Below are 14,435 nucleotides of genomic sequence, written 5' to 3' on the forward strand. Positions count from 1 at the left end.
CCCCCCCCCCCTTATATACTATTATTTTCATGCTCCGCGTCCATCCCGTGTGTATGTTGAATCGTACTATATGGAATGTACGTTCATTCTCCTATCCATTCATATTTTGTGTGTCTCTGTGTGTGTGGTAAAATATATATATTGAAACCCCAATCTTGTTTTGGTCTTAGGAAATGTGATTTTTGATGTCCTTAATCCTAATTGTGTGTGTATATCTTTCTGTGTGTGTTTCATTCCATTCTTCTCTACTCATGCTCAAAGTTAAATGTTTGAAGTTGGAAAGTATAGTATCTATATGAATATGATGATCTCCCCTTATTGTTTGGTTTGTCATATAAAAATATGTAACGGTTCTAAACTTTGGTTTTTAAACAAAAATAAGATAATTGAACTTTCCATGTGAGTAAAAAGGTAAACTGTACTATGAACCCCACATCACATATCCTTCTTGATAAACTCAGATGACACAGTCATCAGAATGTGATAATGTTTTTATTTTTCTTCTTTCCTTTTTTTTTTTTGTTTATTTATTTCTCTTAATTTCTTTCATATATTTTATAATGTTTTGATAAAATATAGAATACAGCCAAAACACGCAGAAAATGAAAATGTGGCAGACAGTGAGTTAGTGAGTTATTGCATAACTACTAATAATTTTTTTAAATATTATTGTTACGAACAAAAAGAAAAAGAAAAAAAAAATGCAATAATGCAAACTGAACCACTCGATTCAATAATTGAGAGTCTGTTTTAAATATTTTTCATTTAAGTCGGGAGTACAATAATATCACGTCGCCATCATATGATAGCAATTTCATTATGTTATCAACTTGAACTTCTTCATTCCAGATTTTGTTTGCTTTATTTCTTTTGGATTTTATTTTGGGAAAAATGTTAAAAAAATCTTGAAATTATTTTTATTTGGACGTTTAATACCCAATGGTTTTGGATTGGAATAAAATTACACCAAATAATAAAGATGTGTTATATAAAATCCAAAATAATTAGTTTTGTTATTTTCATACCCACGATTTTTCAATAAATGAAAAATCAAAATTCTAATTTTACCCCTGGTTATCTAATTAATTATTAATTTTATATAAAAAATCTTGGTTTTCTGTTAACCATATCAAACCGAGTTAACCGGTATTTAATTACTCTTAAAACCGTTTCTTCAACCTTCCGCTATCGGGTTGGATATTTTTTGATCAAGATGGAGCAGACTCGATCGGGGAACAATTCTGGGCGAGTTGTTGTGTTCATTTTTATTTTTTGGATCATACAAAGAAGAAGAAATCGGTGATGGGTGAGATTTACGGGATTATTCAGTAGCAAGAGTTTCATCGGAGTTAGAAGGTGAAGAAGTTTCAAGCTTCGTTTGGCTCTCTTCCATGGCGTAAGATGATTCACCTCCTCAAAGTTTGTATCTTTTTTAACATCTGATCAAAGGAGGGTTTGGGGTTTTGGATTTGATTTCTGAGTGTTAAAGTTTCAATCTTATTTTTTTAAAGTTGAAAAATTTGGGTTTAGATGGTGTGAACGGGTTTATAGGGTTTGATTATGTGGATGGCTACTCGATCTAATTCTGGGTTCGAGTCTTTGAGTTCTATAAAGAGCCATCATGCTTTTAATTACCAAACTAACAACTCTTCGAATCCTCTTGATTTAGTTTCTGGTTCCAAGCTTGATACTTCCATGGTTTTTTTTCGAGTTTATGGAATTTCCGATTTCTTCTTCTTTGTATGATCCAAAAAAATAAAAATGAACACAACAACTCGCCCAGAATTGTTCCCCGATCGAGTCTGCTCCATCTTGATCAAAAAATTACCAACCCGATAGCGGAAGGTTGAAGAAACGGTTTTAAGAGTAATTAAATACCGGTTAACTCGGTTTGATATGGTTAACAGAAAACCGAGATTTTTTATATAAAATTAATAATTAATTAGATAACCAGGGGTAAAATTAGAATTTTGATTTTGTTGAAAAATCGTGGATATGAAAATAACAAAACTAATTATTTTGGGTTTTATATAACACATTTTTATTATTTGGTATATTATTATTCCAATCCAAAATCATTGGGTATTAAACGTCCAAATAAAAATAACTTCGAGTTTTTTTTAGCATTTTTCCAATTTTATTTTGTTTCGATTTTTGTAATTGCTTTTTTTTTCGGTTTGGATCCGTTTCTAGCTCCACTAGACCGAGCATATCCATCTGGGTCCTACATATTTCGATTCAGATAAGACGATAGTATTATTAATGTATAGCCCATTAAAGCTTAAATGGCCCATTAACATTGTTGACCTCTTTAGGGCCTAACAAAAATAACACTATATTATATTATTGGCAACTAAATTTGTCAAGACAAACATGATCGAATTTGATACTAAAAGCAGCATTTGTATGAAATTATATGATGATAATTTCGATATATTTTAAAGACAATAATTCTTCTATATACTTCCACTTTCATTCGTTGAAAAATGTTAAACAAAAATGGTCAAAGGACCTAATTGTTTCCTCACATAATTTGCTTTCAGGGTTCATTATTTGCCCGTATGAGAGTAACGAAGTTAGATATATTCATACGTATAAATAGTAGAGTCGGGTCAGATTGTGTTTCTTATTTATCTTTATATATGTCAATAAAAATTGATACAAGCATATAATGTCTTTTAAGATTCAATCGTGAATTTGTACAAATACGTTAACTCTGCTTCGCACCACACGGCACCGTTGTTGCCTTGCCTAATTCCTTCCCCACGTTTCTTTTCGCCTCGTAACAGAAATGATAAATTTAGAGTACTACTATAGAATACCTCTATACGAAAACTTAGTCCTCTAAAAATTATAAAATATTCCATCTATCTAACTATATTTCGCTAGAAAACCGATACATACCAAATTAAACCGGGTCTAATCTTGAAATTATATTTTCTAACCAACCTGCATGAATAGAAACCGGACTGCATATATATATAGAGTTTACTCATACACTCAAAAGATAATATTAAATCTACCATCTCTTTTCTTTCACTTCGCCTAATTTCCCAGCAAAGGAAGTAATAAAAAGCCTGGAATTGAATCATCACTACTACTTGTTTCGATTCTCTAGCAGTCTTGCTAATGAGCCACGAAAGCAACATGAATACGAATATGAAGACGAAGACGAAGACGAAGAAGGAGAGGAAAAGAACGTCTTCAATGGTGTTCTTATATTTGATGATTGTGAATATATGTGGAGGATTGTTTCTAAGCTATTGGCTTTACAAATACCATCCCACAAATTCTCATCTTTGGATGGTTCCTCTTGGACTCATCTTATTCATCACTCCCGCGTTTCTCTCTCTCGCCGTTTTGATCTCCGATCTCTGCGACGACGATGATGACCAAGTCAATCTCCACCTGAACCAAGTCTCGGTCATAATATAAAATTTTTGAGTTTTTTCTTTGTCAATTATTTGGTATTAATATGATCTATTATTAATTTAACTGACTCCGTATAAAAAGGTAGAATATATTTGCGTGGTTTTATGGTTTAAGTTCATAAATTTTCCACCTTTATTTGCGAAAACAGTTGGTACTTGTACGACAAGTTATAGTATTTATTAAGACTCTACAATGTAACAGATGTTATCTTTGTTGACTTTATTAGGAAGATTTTTAAGAAAGGCATTGAACTTAGTGATAATCATGTTAAATTTTTAGTCAATACATCAATCAGTTGTACTTTCGATACTGCCTTTGCTCTGTAGAACTACAAGTCTATAAAGAAAGAGAGTATTTGTTCAGTTTGAAGTTGTTATGTTGCCTGTTGAATTTGATTGCTACGACTAGAGAAGAGATTCAAAAGATTCTAAGAAATGGTGACAGGGTTTGCAGAATGCCACAAGGATGAACTGAGGCAAAAACAACAACAGATTGCCACTCGTAATCCCTCATATTACAAAATTCTGAAACCTCAAACCTGTTTGTAAATTCTTCATAGTCTGCCTCCCCGGTTTTGTTTAAAGAAGACACATTCTCACACAAAAGCTGTAGAGAGACACAAACAGAGTAGGGCAGCTACTAACAAAAGACACATTCTCTTCTCTTAATATCAATATAAGGGGATATGAAACGACATTGTCGTCTATGTCTCAATACAAGTTTTACTAGACTGCTAAAAGGCAGGACAATTGTTACCAAAAAGATCTACATGCGTCAAAGTCTCATAGTTTCTTTACACTACTTCAAAAGGTTACTAGCATTTGTCTTAACGTTTGCTATCAATGCCTCATATAATACTTGTTAAGATTCTACAGCGAAAGGAGTTACTAATATCGACTCATACGTACCATATTTCTCCACTTGTCCTTAAGATCGGATGAGCTGCGATTCACGTGGAATACACCTTCTCCCATCTCCAGAATCTTCTTCCATGGCATGTTTTTATTGATTATTTTTGAATATTTTTCCACTCCCACCTATATCCAAAGTAAAACATATACTAAGAATTTAAAGCTAAAAGTAGATTGTAAGACAAGTGGAGGTAGAGTGGTGGTTTTTTTTTTACCATCAACATGGTTTCTTCTTCGACTGTCCAAAGAACCCTTTTTGGCTGATCATTAACAACAACAGAAGCTTCTCCGGAGGATTCCTCCATATCAATGACCTGATCAGCTGATTTGTCTAACTGGAGATTTAGAGACTTAAGCTGCTCGACAGCTTTCCGTATCTGATGGAGGTTCTCATGTAGTTGCATTGGTAGTGTTTTATCAGAACCTTGAACATTTTCTCTCGCCACGGCTATATCTCCACTATTCAGCTCAGTACCGAACATGCGAGCTGAAGAGTGTTCATGTGCCTTTGCAGCTGCAACAGCCATGGAACTAGTCGCTTGATATTTCAACCAACAATAAGGACAGTATGAGGATGCAGCAGGATCCTCTTTACAATCAAGCTCAGCACATCTCTTGTGAACAGCGAGAGGACAGTCCTTCCCAGAACAAGGCACTACAGAATCGTCTGCAAGATCGCATAGTATACAAGCAGTAGACAGCTCAGAGCTTCTTCTGCAGAACTCATAATTCCAAAAGTTGCGCTTCTTTGGAGGCACATGAACATAAGGGAAGATGTTTAGAGCAGATTCGAAGTCATCATCACAGTAAACGTTACAATGTTCATTAAGCTTCTCGCTGACAGAATCAATTTCTTCAACAGATTCATCTAGCTGAGAGTGAACAGACACAACGGAGTATGAATGAATAAGACAACATTGAGGCAAAGTCACACAAAACAAAGTCATATAGTCTGGATCCTAAGTCCTAACAACACAAAAGTTAACAAAATAGACCAATCAGGCTCATCGAAGAGCAATTAAAAACGAATCGATCTCGAATTCTACAGGAAACCAGTAAGAGCAAATTTGACTAACATCTAGGGCAGGATTCGAAATTTTTTGAAGCTAGAATGAAAATTTTAGGGTTGTAAAGGAGGCGCTTACGGAATAAGGACTGTCGAGGAGATCAACGATACTAACTTCGTCAAGCTGAGGTTGATTCTTCTCGACTATGATGATCTCATCTTCGAGACTAGCTTCGTCAAGCTGCGGATGATTCTTCTCGACTCTGATCTCATCTTCGATATCTCTCACCATCTTTTTTTGCTTTCAGATCCGGATCGAAAAGTTTGAGAAAACTCAAAAGGTAAAAGTGAGAAATTGAAATTACGAATGTTTTAGAGGGAGAAGAAAAAAGAAGATACTGTGTGTTTCCGTTAGAGAGGGGACTCTGTAATGAAGTGACTGTGTGTGTCAGTCTCTCTCTAATTTAGGCGAAGAAAGAAGACTGTAGCAAGGCCTAAATATTTGGGCCTTATAATCTTACGGCCCAATATGTGTGATTAAAGAACTCAAAACTTTCTGATTTGCGTAAAAGGTTTTGGTATATCAGTTTCCTTCTTCTGATAATAATAAATTTGGAGGCATTTTTTTTTGGGGTGATAAAATCGGAGAGAGAGAGAGAGAGTGAGGTGCGTCGACATCCAGGTGAATCCAAGTAATTAAATTTGCAGGATTTTATCTTCTTTAAATACTTTTTTTGTTGAAATCTTCCTTTCCAATTTGCCAATTTCTCCGTGTGGTTTGAAACTTCGAAAGGGTTTTTTTTTTTCTTCGGGGGAAACACGGAATTAGGGTTTAGGTCATTTTGGTTGGGTAAAGAAGAAAGAAGAAAGAAGGAAGGAAGATGCAGCAGTCTCCGCAAATGTTTCCGATGGTTCCTTCCATTCCTCCTACTAACAACATCACTACCGAACAGATCCAAAAGGTTCCTTCTTTCTTCTCTTTCCCTCTCTTCAATTGTTTCTTTTTAGTGTGTTAGCAAGCTTCTTTTTTTTTTTTTTGTGTGTGCTGAGAGACTCAAATGGGTTTTTGTGATTTGAGTTCTATAAATAGTCATTTGGCAGTAATTTGTGTTTATCTTTGAATCTCTTGTAATTACTCAGTTAGGAATCTCTCAAGTGTGTTTTGTTTACTCTCCTTCGTGTTGATGTTTCTGTTTATTGATGATAAGAGACAGTTTTAGGACTAGGAGATTAGATGCTTGATGGGTTTTGTTAAAATTTTGGACTTTACGTTAATTTGGATCGAGACACTTAATAATTCGATTTTCAAGTTTGGAGATTTATTGGTCCCGTTTGTTGTTTTATACTTTCTTGTATAGTTACGTGGCTTGACGTCTATAAATTTTTGTGGCTAGATGATAAGCTACATCATCATTTACTTGTCCTTCATTCTCTTTAATGTCTTTCATGTGCTTAAACACAGTACCTTGATGAGAACAAGAAGCTGATTATGGCAATCATGGAAAATCAGAATCTCGGAAAACTTGCAGAATGTGCCCAGTAAGTGTCCCCTTTTGTGTAATTTAGTTTATATACATCTCCTATCTCTTAAACAGTTATGGAATCTGAGAATTAATATTGATAATGGTGAGGTTCTATAGAGACATCATTTTGCTCCACTATACTTTCAGGTATCAAGCTCTTCTCCAGAAGAACTTGATGTATCTTGCTGCAATTGCTGACGCTCAACCCCCACCACCTACACCAGGAGCTCCACCAGCACCAGCTATGGCTGCCCAGGTTTGTTTGTGATGATTAATTTCAGTTGAGATCGATCAAATCAATATATATCGAATTCCAAAATAGATTGTATCAGGTTTACTTACTCTTTGGGTTTGATTGCTGTGTTAGATGACGACACCGCATCCTGGGATGCAACCACCTGGCTACTTCATGCAACATCCACAAGCTTCAGGAATGGGTCAACAAGCATCACCCGCAGGGATTTTTCCTCCAAGAGGTCCTTTACAGTTTGGTAGCCCACACCAGCTTCAAGATCCGCAACAGCATCAGATACATCAACAAGCTATGCAGGGACACATGGGGATTAGACCAATGGGTATGAACAACAACGGGATGCAGCATGCGATGCAACAACCAGAAACCAGTCTTGGAGGAAGCGGTAACAAGTCTTTTGGATTAAGACAATACTTAGTTCATTAATTGCTGACTTATATATATCCTTGGATGATAAGTTGTGTTCATTTGTTTTTTCTACTACAGTGGGGCTTAGAGGTGGCAAGCAAGATGGAGCAGATGGACAAGGAAAAGATGATGGCAAGTGAAAGGATCCAAATGAAAGCTTTGTTTTGTTGATATTTAGGACTTCTGAGTCTACTCATAAGGGTTTTGCAATAGCTTATTTGAGTTTTTAACAGAAGATAGACTGTGGAATAGTTCCGCAAACCGTGTTGTAATGTATTGTTATCTAGTAGTACAAGGTCGGATTGGTTTAGAAAAACATCTGTCATTTATCTTATTCTGAAAATGAAAGCATTGAACTTTTGTTTCTCTCATTCTGGACGCGACTTGACGATGAAATTCTGACGGCTAATGGGATTCATAACGACGGGAGGACCAGCGGTTCTTGGCCATGCTTGAAACTTCTCATCCGTGGCTGCCCACCATTCTTTGTTAGAGACAGTTCCCGGAGTAGTCCCTGAGGTTTTTCACCACCATTAAGATAAGATTGTCCCTAAGTTGAAACACACAAAAAGGAAGAAGAAAAATGAAATCTTGAGTAAAACATACCTCCAAAGATCTTATTATCAGAGATAACTTTGTCAAAGATGTAAGAGATTCCGAAAGAGCCGATAAGAGCACCGATTATGTACTTGGCTTTACCTCCTGATGATGTAGCCATTTTCTTCTAAACCTGAAAGTATTTTTGTCACAACCATTCTTCCAAACTCAACAACACTCCACATATGTAACCCAGACAGAAGACAAAGATATGTAATGATTCAGTTATAAAAGCCAAAAATCACATATTCAATTTGCTTAATTAACAACAGATCGCCAGAGAAAACTCAGCTATTTTAGGGGAACCGAAGCTTTACTCAGCTATATTCCAGAGCTTCTATTAAAAAAGAAAAGGGCAAAGGTTTGTAGTAAAATCATTCTTAGTTGCATCAGAATTCAGAAGTTACCTTTGCTGATTGAGCTTAAACACTTGACTGGAGTTGGAGAAGAATTTGACGGTGGAAATTGATCGTTCAACACTATCGTCCTTATCTTTAAAAAAGAAATTTCTATTTAATGGACAAAAGACAAACTTCTCGGTAATTACTAAAATAGGCACAGCTTTGGGAGAACTCGTTATCGCTTGCTCATGGAAAAGACCGAAACGGGCACATATGACACATAAGATTAGACGATCTCGCCGTGTGCCACATGCATACAATTCTTGCCGAATTAAGATTTTTCGAAACTCATTTTCTATATTCTTTCGAATTTAGTGCTGCAAATGACTTGTGCAACATGATTGTTACTTAAATATTGTCGATTATTCAGGTCCTGGTTTTAATAATACCTTATAATTTCGTAAAATACACTAAAGAGATATAGATTTGTAATTTGCGCAAAATGACTTCAACTTGAGCAGTTTCATTGATTAAATAGGTCTAGGGGAGTGTGTTAAGTTTGTTTACAGTTTTCTAAGGGCATGATTAGTGGGAGTTACTCAGGGTGATACTTTTATTAAACAAATAATAAAAAGAGAAGAGAGAAGCTAAAACCAAAAGAAACGTTACTTGCTGGAGACCTTTAAAATCGTTACTTGCTTTGCTTGAAACTAGACACATGTCTTTCATTTATTGGTGTACATATTAAAAATAAATAAAAAAGAAAAATGTATAGTAAATTTTTTTTTTTTTGTTTTCTGAGAAACAATTGATCGGTTCTCCACTAAAGATGGATACCCATAAATTACAAAATTAATTAGGTCTAAGAATAAAAAAGCTAAATATTTTGATTGTAACTGAATACATCACATGTGACTTTCTAGACACGTAAAGTCAAATTAATATCACACGACCTGAGCAATCGCTTATCCGATTGTATTTAAACGTCTTAACAAACTGACCCGCCAAATAAAATAATAATGAAATTCCCATAATTCGTATTCTATAAAGTTAATTACAAACACTATTAATCATTCTTAATCTTTTTTTTTTACTTCATTCTTTCTCACCAAAACATGATCATGAAGGATGATCGTCGTCTTCTTCCTCACAAACGCGATGGTCTCCAGTTCTTGAAAACGAAGACTGCGTACGTTATCTTCATATTGCTATCATACGCTTTTGGTTATTTCTCCGCCTACTACAACCGTCAGCCGCCGCAGCAGCCACCACCTTCTACGGATGAAGTGAGAACCGTGAAGACGACAAAACCTCAAGATTGTTCGATCGACAACTTCCGAGTAACAACTCGATGCGGCGATCCTGTTCTGCCTGAACTGATTCGCCGTACGGTGATAGACCGAATCTTTAACGGAACTTCACCGTACTCTGAATTCCCGCCACCGCACGCAGCTAAACTCCTCCGGCGAAAAAGAATCAAAGGCTGGGGATCGTACGGAGCCGTGTTCGAGAATCTGATCCGCAGAGTCAAACCTAGGACGATCGTCGAAATCGGGAGCTTCCTCGGCGCGTCGGCGATACACATGGCGAATCTCACGCGCCGCCTTGGGCTCGAGGAGACTCAGATACTCTGCGTCGACGACTTCCGTGGCTGGCCAGGGTTTCGAGACCGGTTCAAAGACGTGGCCTTGGTGAACGGTGACGTTTTGCTTATGTACCAGTTTATGCAAAACGTGGTTAGCTCGGAGTTTTCCGGTTCGATATTGCCGGTTCCTTTCTCGACCGGTTCTGCTTTGGAGAAGATGTGTGAGTGGGGAGTGACGGCGGATCTAGTGGAGATAGACGCAGGTCACGATTTTAATTCCGCTTGGGCAGATATAAACCGGGCGGTTAGGATACTCCGACCCGGTGGAGTTATATTTGGTCACGATTATTTCACGGCGGCGGATAACAGAGGAGTTAGGAGAGCTGTGAATTTGTTCGCAGAGATTAACCGGTTAAAGATCAAAACCGATGGTCAACATTGGGTTATTGACTCCGTGTCTCCGTCAAATTAACCTGACAATAACAATTAATGGATTTGAACTTTTTGATTGTATAATAAGAAAATGTATGTTGACCCAAAAAAAAAGAAAATGTATGTGACTAGTTGAAAAAATCCATCCTTTTTTTTTTCTTATTTCAAGTTGATGAAAGTGTCACAATTCGTATAATTTTGGTCCTATATCTTTCGCAGACAAATTGTTTGTTAAATCATCTATTCATGCCTATGTTTTCTTGTAGGTTACTTGCCTCTCCGTATGATCTAACACGATCGCAGCAGTCTCAAAGCCCAAAATAAACATTTACAGTCCATAAAAAAATGATAAGCCCATGAAAAAAGTTGTTGTCTCACTATTGGCCATAGACATTCCATCCTGTATTGGTCAGATCAGGTCAATAAAAATCCCATATTAAATTTGTTTTTTTTAATCTTAAAAATTAATACATTTCAAAATTTTATATATTATTAATTGATTTTTTTTTGTTTATATCAAATTTACAAAATCATATGAAAGCTAAATAGTTTATAAATCATGTCATTTGACTTAAATGGATAGAGATTACACAAATATGATGATATAGCTGATTATAACATCATCTTTTGGGTTTTAATTGCAATACAAATTATAAATTTCCTACAACAAACTGTTGCCAAAAGAAAAACATCAAAACTTTTATAATGTACATACTGAATCCAAAAACTTTAATACGTCCCATCAATTATAATCCCTACTCCATCATCCTAGATAGTCAAAAAGTAGATTTATCCTGGTGGTCTGTCTATCATTTCTCTTCCGAATCTTTGGCTGTAAATACCACAAAATGTAATTAATAAAATGTTCATTCTTCCTTATAATTAAGTTAAAAGGAAGAGATGATAAAAAAAAAAAAAAAAAAGGAAGAGATGGCATTACAACTAGAAATTAAGAATCTGCGAATACATTGACACAGCCGATAAGATCTCTCAAAATCTGAATTCCAAAAAAAAAAAGGATTTCATAAATCCTTAAAAAATAATTGTGGAAAAAACAGCGATCAGTTTAGATCTTTGAGAGAGTGTATTCTCCAACCCCTAAAATCGAAATATTCATCTGAAATATCTAATAAAACGGTTTCGTTACTTTCAAAATACATATATATAGAGATACGAAACAAAAGGTTTTAAAAAATACATAAACGGAACCGCGAATGTGTAAATCTATTCTTACGAAGCCATGCATAAAAAAAATTAAAGCTTTTGTTGACTTTAAAATAATGTAAAGATCATACAAATTAATTGATATTGTGATTTCCGCAAGCAATATATCTAACGAAAAATGTAACAATATGATCTGGCGATCACTGATCAGAGGCAATAACATGTTGGGGGGGATGAAGCCTGGTCCGAGGATACTCTCTATACATATATATATATATGATCACTTGTATCATCAACATACATGTATATATATCATATACGTGTGTCTGTATATATAATATCCTCGATCCAGACAACATTCCCCTCAACCGAAAGAGCTTAATTCTCATGATGATATTAGCAGATTCACATTTTGTTGTTGAAAAGGAGGGAGGTGAAAGAGAGAGGGGAGAGAGAGAGAGAGAGGGGTGGGTGAATGGTGATGATGGTGTTATGATGAGGGAATGATGAGTGGCGGAGAAGAAGATGATGGGCTTTTAATAAGACACAACAGAAACAGCTCGTCATTCCTAAACCCTAGCTATTTAAAAAAAAAAAAATCAAAAACAAAAAAAAAGGAAAATTTTTTTTTTAAATATCAATGTAGTTAATGCATATATTTTTGAATGAGGTGACACGTCACACGGCTTAACTTGGCAAGAAAATAATTTGACTTTGATTCAGTAATCAGTATTGTGGTTTGTAACTAATCCACGTACTGTATGTTTATACTTGGCAATAAATAATTTGACTTTTGATTCAGTACAACGATTACTAGCTACATCTACATTAGCCAATACAATATAAAATAAATTTTGCTTGTTCAACCGGCGTACCAACTGACTACTTAAAAAGTACTGGCTTCGATGATGAGATCACGAGCTCAATAGAAATGTGATTGAAATCAACTTAATTAATTATGTTGTGGTCTAATAAGAGTATAAGACTATCCATCTTCACCTGTAACGTTTTTTTTTGGCTCAATTTGTTTTTCTCTCAATATATATTGTATATAATTATATTTAGACGAGAGAGTGTATTATTGAATTGCGAAATAAAGAAGGCAAGAGAAGTTAGTCAGAAGAGTGGTTGGGTAAATTGAGGATGACCAGTTAGGAAACAAAATATTTTCAATTTAATTTTGCATCGCTTTTTAGGTACTCTACCAACTTCATTAATTATTACTACTTCTTTAATTTTCTCTCAAAATTATCAAAATTTGATGGTTCTATTTCCATATACAGCATATATGAAGCTACGGTATATATACATTAATTTCGATTTTTTATTTTCATGTCTACAGATTTGTTGATTAGTTGATCCCTTTAGAAAACATCAAACAACATGGTAATTTTAATACATTATGATATTAATTTCTCGTTCAGACAAAGGATTTATATTTATGACCGTTACTTTATGCGAAGAAAAACTGAAAATAAGTATGGTTTATAGTCGAATATAATAAGTATAAATAAATAGGATTAAGCTAGTTGGAAGTTTCCGTGGAGTTGTTTACAACGTGAAGCCATGTCGTTGTTTCTTTATGGCGTGGGGAATTTTTTTCATTTAAAAAGATTATTGTATTCTCCAGTTTGATTAATGTAATAAACATTAATTGTCATCTTTTATATATACTCACATTCATCGATCAAAGCATGAAACGTATGAGTAATTTAATTATATATATGACAATGAAGCATATAAAATATTGGTACAATGACAAACGGAGAAGACGATGCGCTCTGCTCTGCTTGCTCTGGATTGGACTTTCTTCTTGCGTTACTCTCGTCTCGTTTGCGTCATTGACATGCCAACATTGACAATATTTAGTAGACGATGTCAAAAAAAAACAAAAAAAAACACTGTTTAGTAAATTTATGGTTATTTAAGTAATATATGGATAATTAATTTATATAGGAATACAGGTCTGGCAACTACACCAACGTAGCATTGTAATTAGGAACGTAATAAATATAAAGGACTGTCAAGTTCTTAGGCATGTTTGTCTCGTAGCTCTTCGCCATTAATAACTACTCTAAGTCTATAATGGCATCCATTTTAATATTTTTAATATACTTGCAATTTTCAAGATTATTAATTTATTGAATAGTTTTTAAAAAAATTCATCGACTCTGCATTTTTTGTTGTTGGAATGATTTTACAGTTTTTGCATATACTTTTTCGATTAAAATCGGTCCTTGGCCAAAAGAATACTGGCCGTTGAAGGTTTACAATATACAATTTTAGTAAATAAAGAAATCATTTTTACTTCTAATATCACATTACATTTTTCGGTTTTTTTTTAGTGTGAATATATAGAGAATGAAATAAGATAATATGGATAAACAGTACATGAATATTATCAATAGCATACTATAGCAAATTATAGCATATAGACTCACCATGACACCATGTATATTTCACATCACGGGAAATTGTATTTTGATTTGACTTTTCGATACTTCTTATAAATTTGACTGAACCAGTTTGACCAACAGATGTTTGATGTAAATGTTTTTTTTTTTTTTTGGTTACTGCCTCCTTCGTGGTTATGTGAAGAGCAACTGATCAAGACCGCGAGATTTATCCTTTCTTGGGTCTTCAAAATTAAAATTTAGACTTCTCGCTTTTATTGCGATTTAAATATTAGTAACTTTTAAAGACATATAAAAATCGATATAATTCAGCCATGTATAAATTCTACACAGTGAAATTCCCCCCTCAAACATGATATAAAGTAACAG

At 34.7% G+C, this 14,435-nt stretch overlaps 4 protein-coding genes across 8 annotated transcripts; 2 read left to right on the top strand and 2 right to left on the bottom strand.

Moving 5' to 3' along the window:
* Window positions 4,061-5,765, bottom strand: LOC104754259. Its single transcript, XM_019238655.1, has 3 exons — window positions 5,489-5,765; window positions 4,559-5,215; window positions 4,061-4,469 (listed from the first exon to the last, which is right to left on the bottom strand). Exons 1-3 carry the CDS (start codon window positions 5,639-5,641, stop codon window positions 4,320-4,322), a joined length of 960 nt encoding a protein of 319 aa, XP_019094200.1. The 5' UTR covers window positions 5,642-5,765; the 3' UTR covers window positions 4,061-4,319.
* LOC104754261 (GRF1-interacting factor 2-like) lies at window positions 5,938-7,904 on the top strand. 5 transcript variants are annotated; one of them, XM_010476403.2, is made up of 6 exons: window positions 5,938-6,041; window positions 6,179-6,311; window positions 6,812-6,888; window positions 7,020-7,128; window positions 7,240-7,510; window positions 7,612-7,891. In XM_010476403.2, the coding sequence occupies exons 2-6, from the start codon at window positions 6,231-6,233 to the stop codon at window positions 7,671-7,673; spliced, it is 600 nt and encodes a 199-aa protein (XP_010474705.1). In that variant the 5' UTR covers window positions 5,938-6,041; window positions 6,179-6,230; the 3' UTR covers window positions 7,674-7,891. The 5 variants fall into 5 exon arrangements, with proteins under 5 accessions (XP_010474705.1, XP_010474706.1, XP_010474704.1 ...); XM_010476404.2 differs by having other exon boundaries at window positions 5,947-6,031; XM_019239794.1 differs by having other exon boundaries at window positions 5,972-6,041; window positions 6,143-6,311.
* LOC104754260 lies at window positions 7,734-8,652 on the bottom strand. The gene is made up of 3 exons (XM_010476401.2): window positions 8,538-8,652; window positions 8,140-8,263; window positions 7,734-8,047 (listed from the first exon to the last, which is right to left on the bottom strand). Exons 2-3 carry the CDS (start codon window positions 8,249-8,251, stop codon window positions 7,902-7,904), a joined length of 258 nt encoding a protein of 85 aa, XP_010474703.1. The 5' UTR covers window positions 8,252-8,263; window positions 8,538-8,652; the 3' UTR covers window positions 7,734-7,901.
* Window positions 9,455-10,650, top strand: LOC104754262. Its single transcript, XM_010476405.2, has one exon. The coding sequence runs from the start codon at window positions 9,587-9,589 to the stop codon at window positions 10,526-10,528; it is 942 nt and encodes a 313-aa protein (XP_010474707.1). The 5' UTR covers window positions 9,455-9,586; the 3' UTR covers window positions 10,529-10,650.

Source organism: Camelina sativa, chromosome 17 (assembly GCF_000633955.1).
Source record: "Camelina sativa cultivar DH55 chromosome 17, Cs, whole genome shotgun sequence".
Classification (NCBI taxonomy): domain Eukaryota; kingdom Viridiplantae; phylum Streptophyta; class Magnoliopsida; order Brassicales; family Brassicaceae; genus Camelina; species Camelina sativa.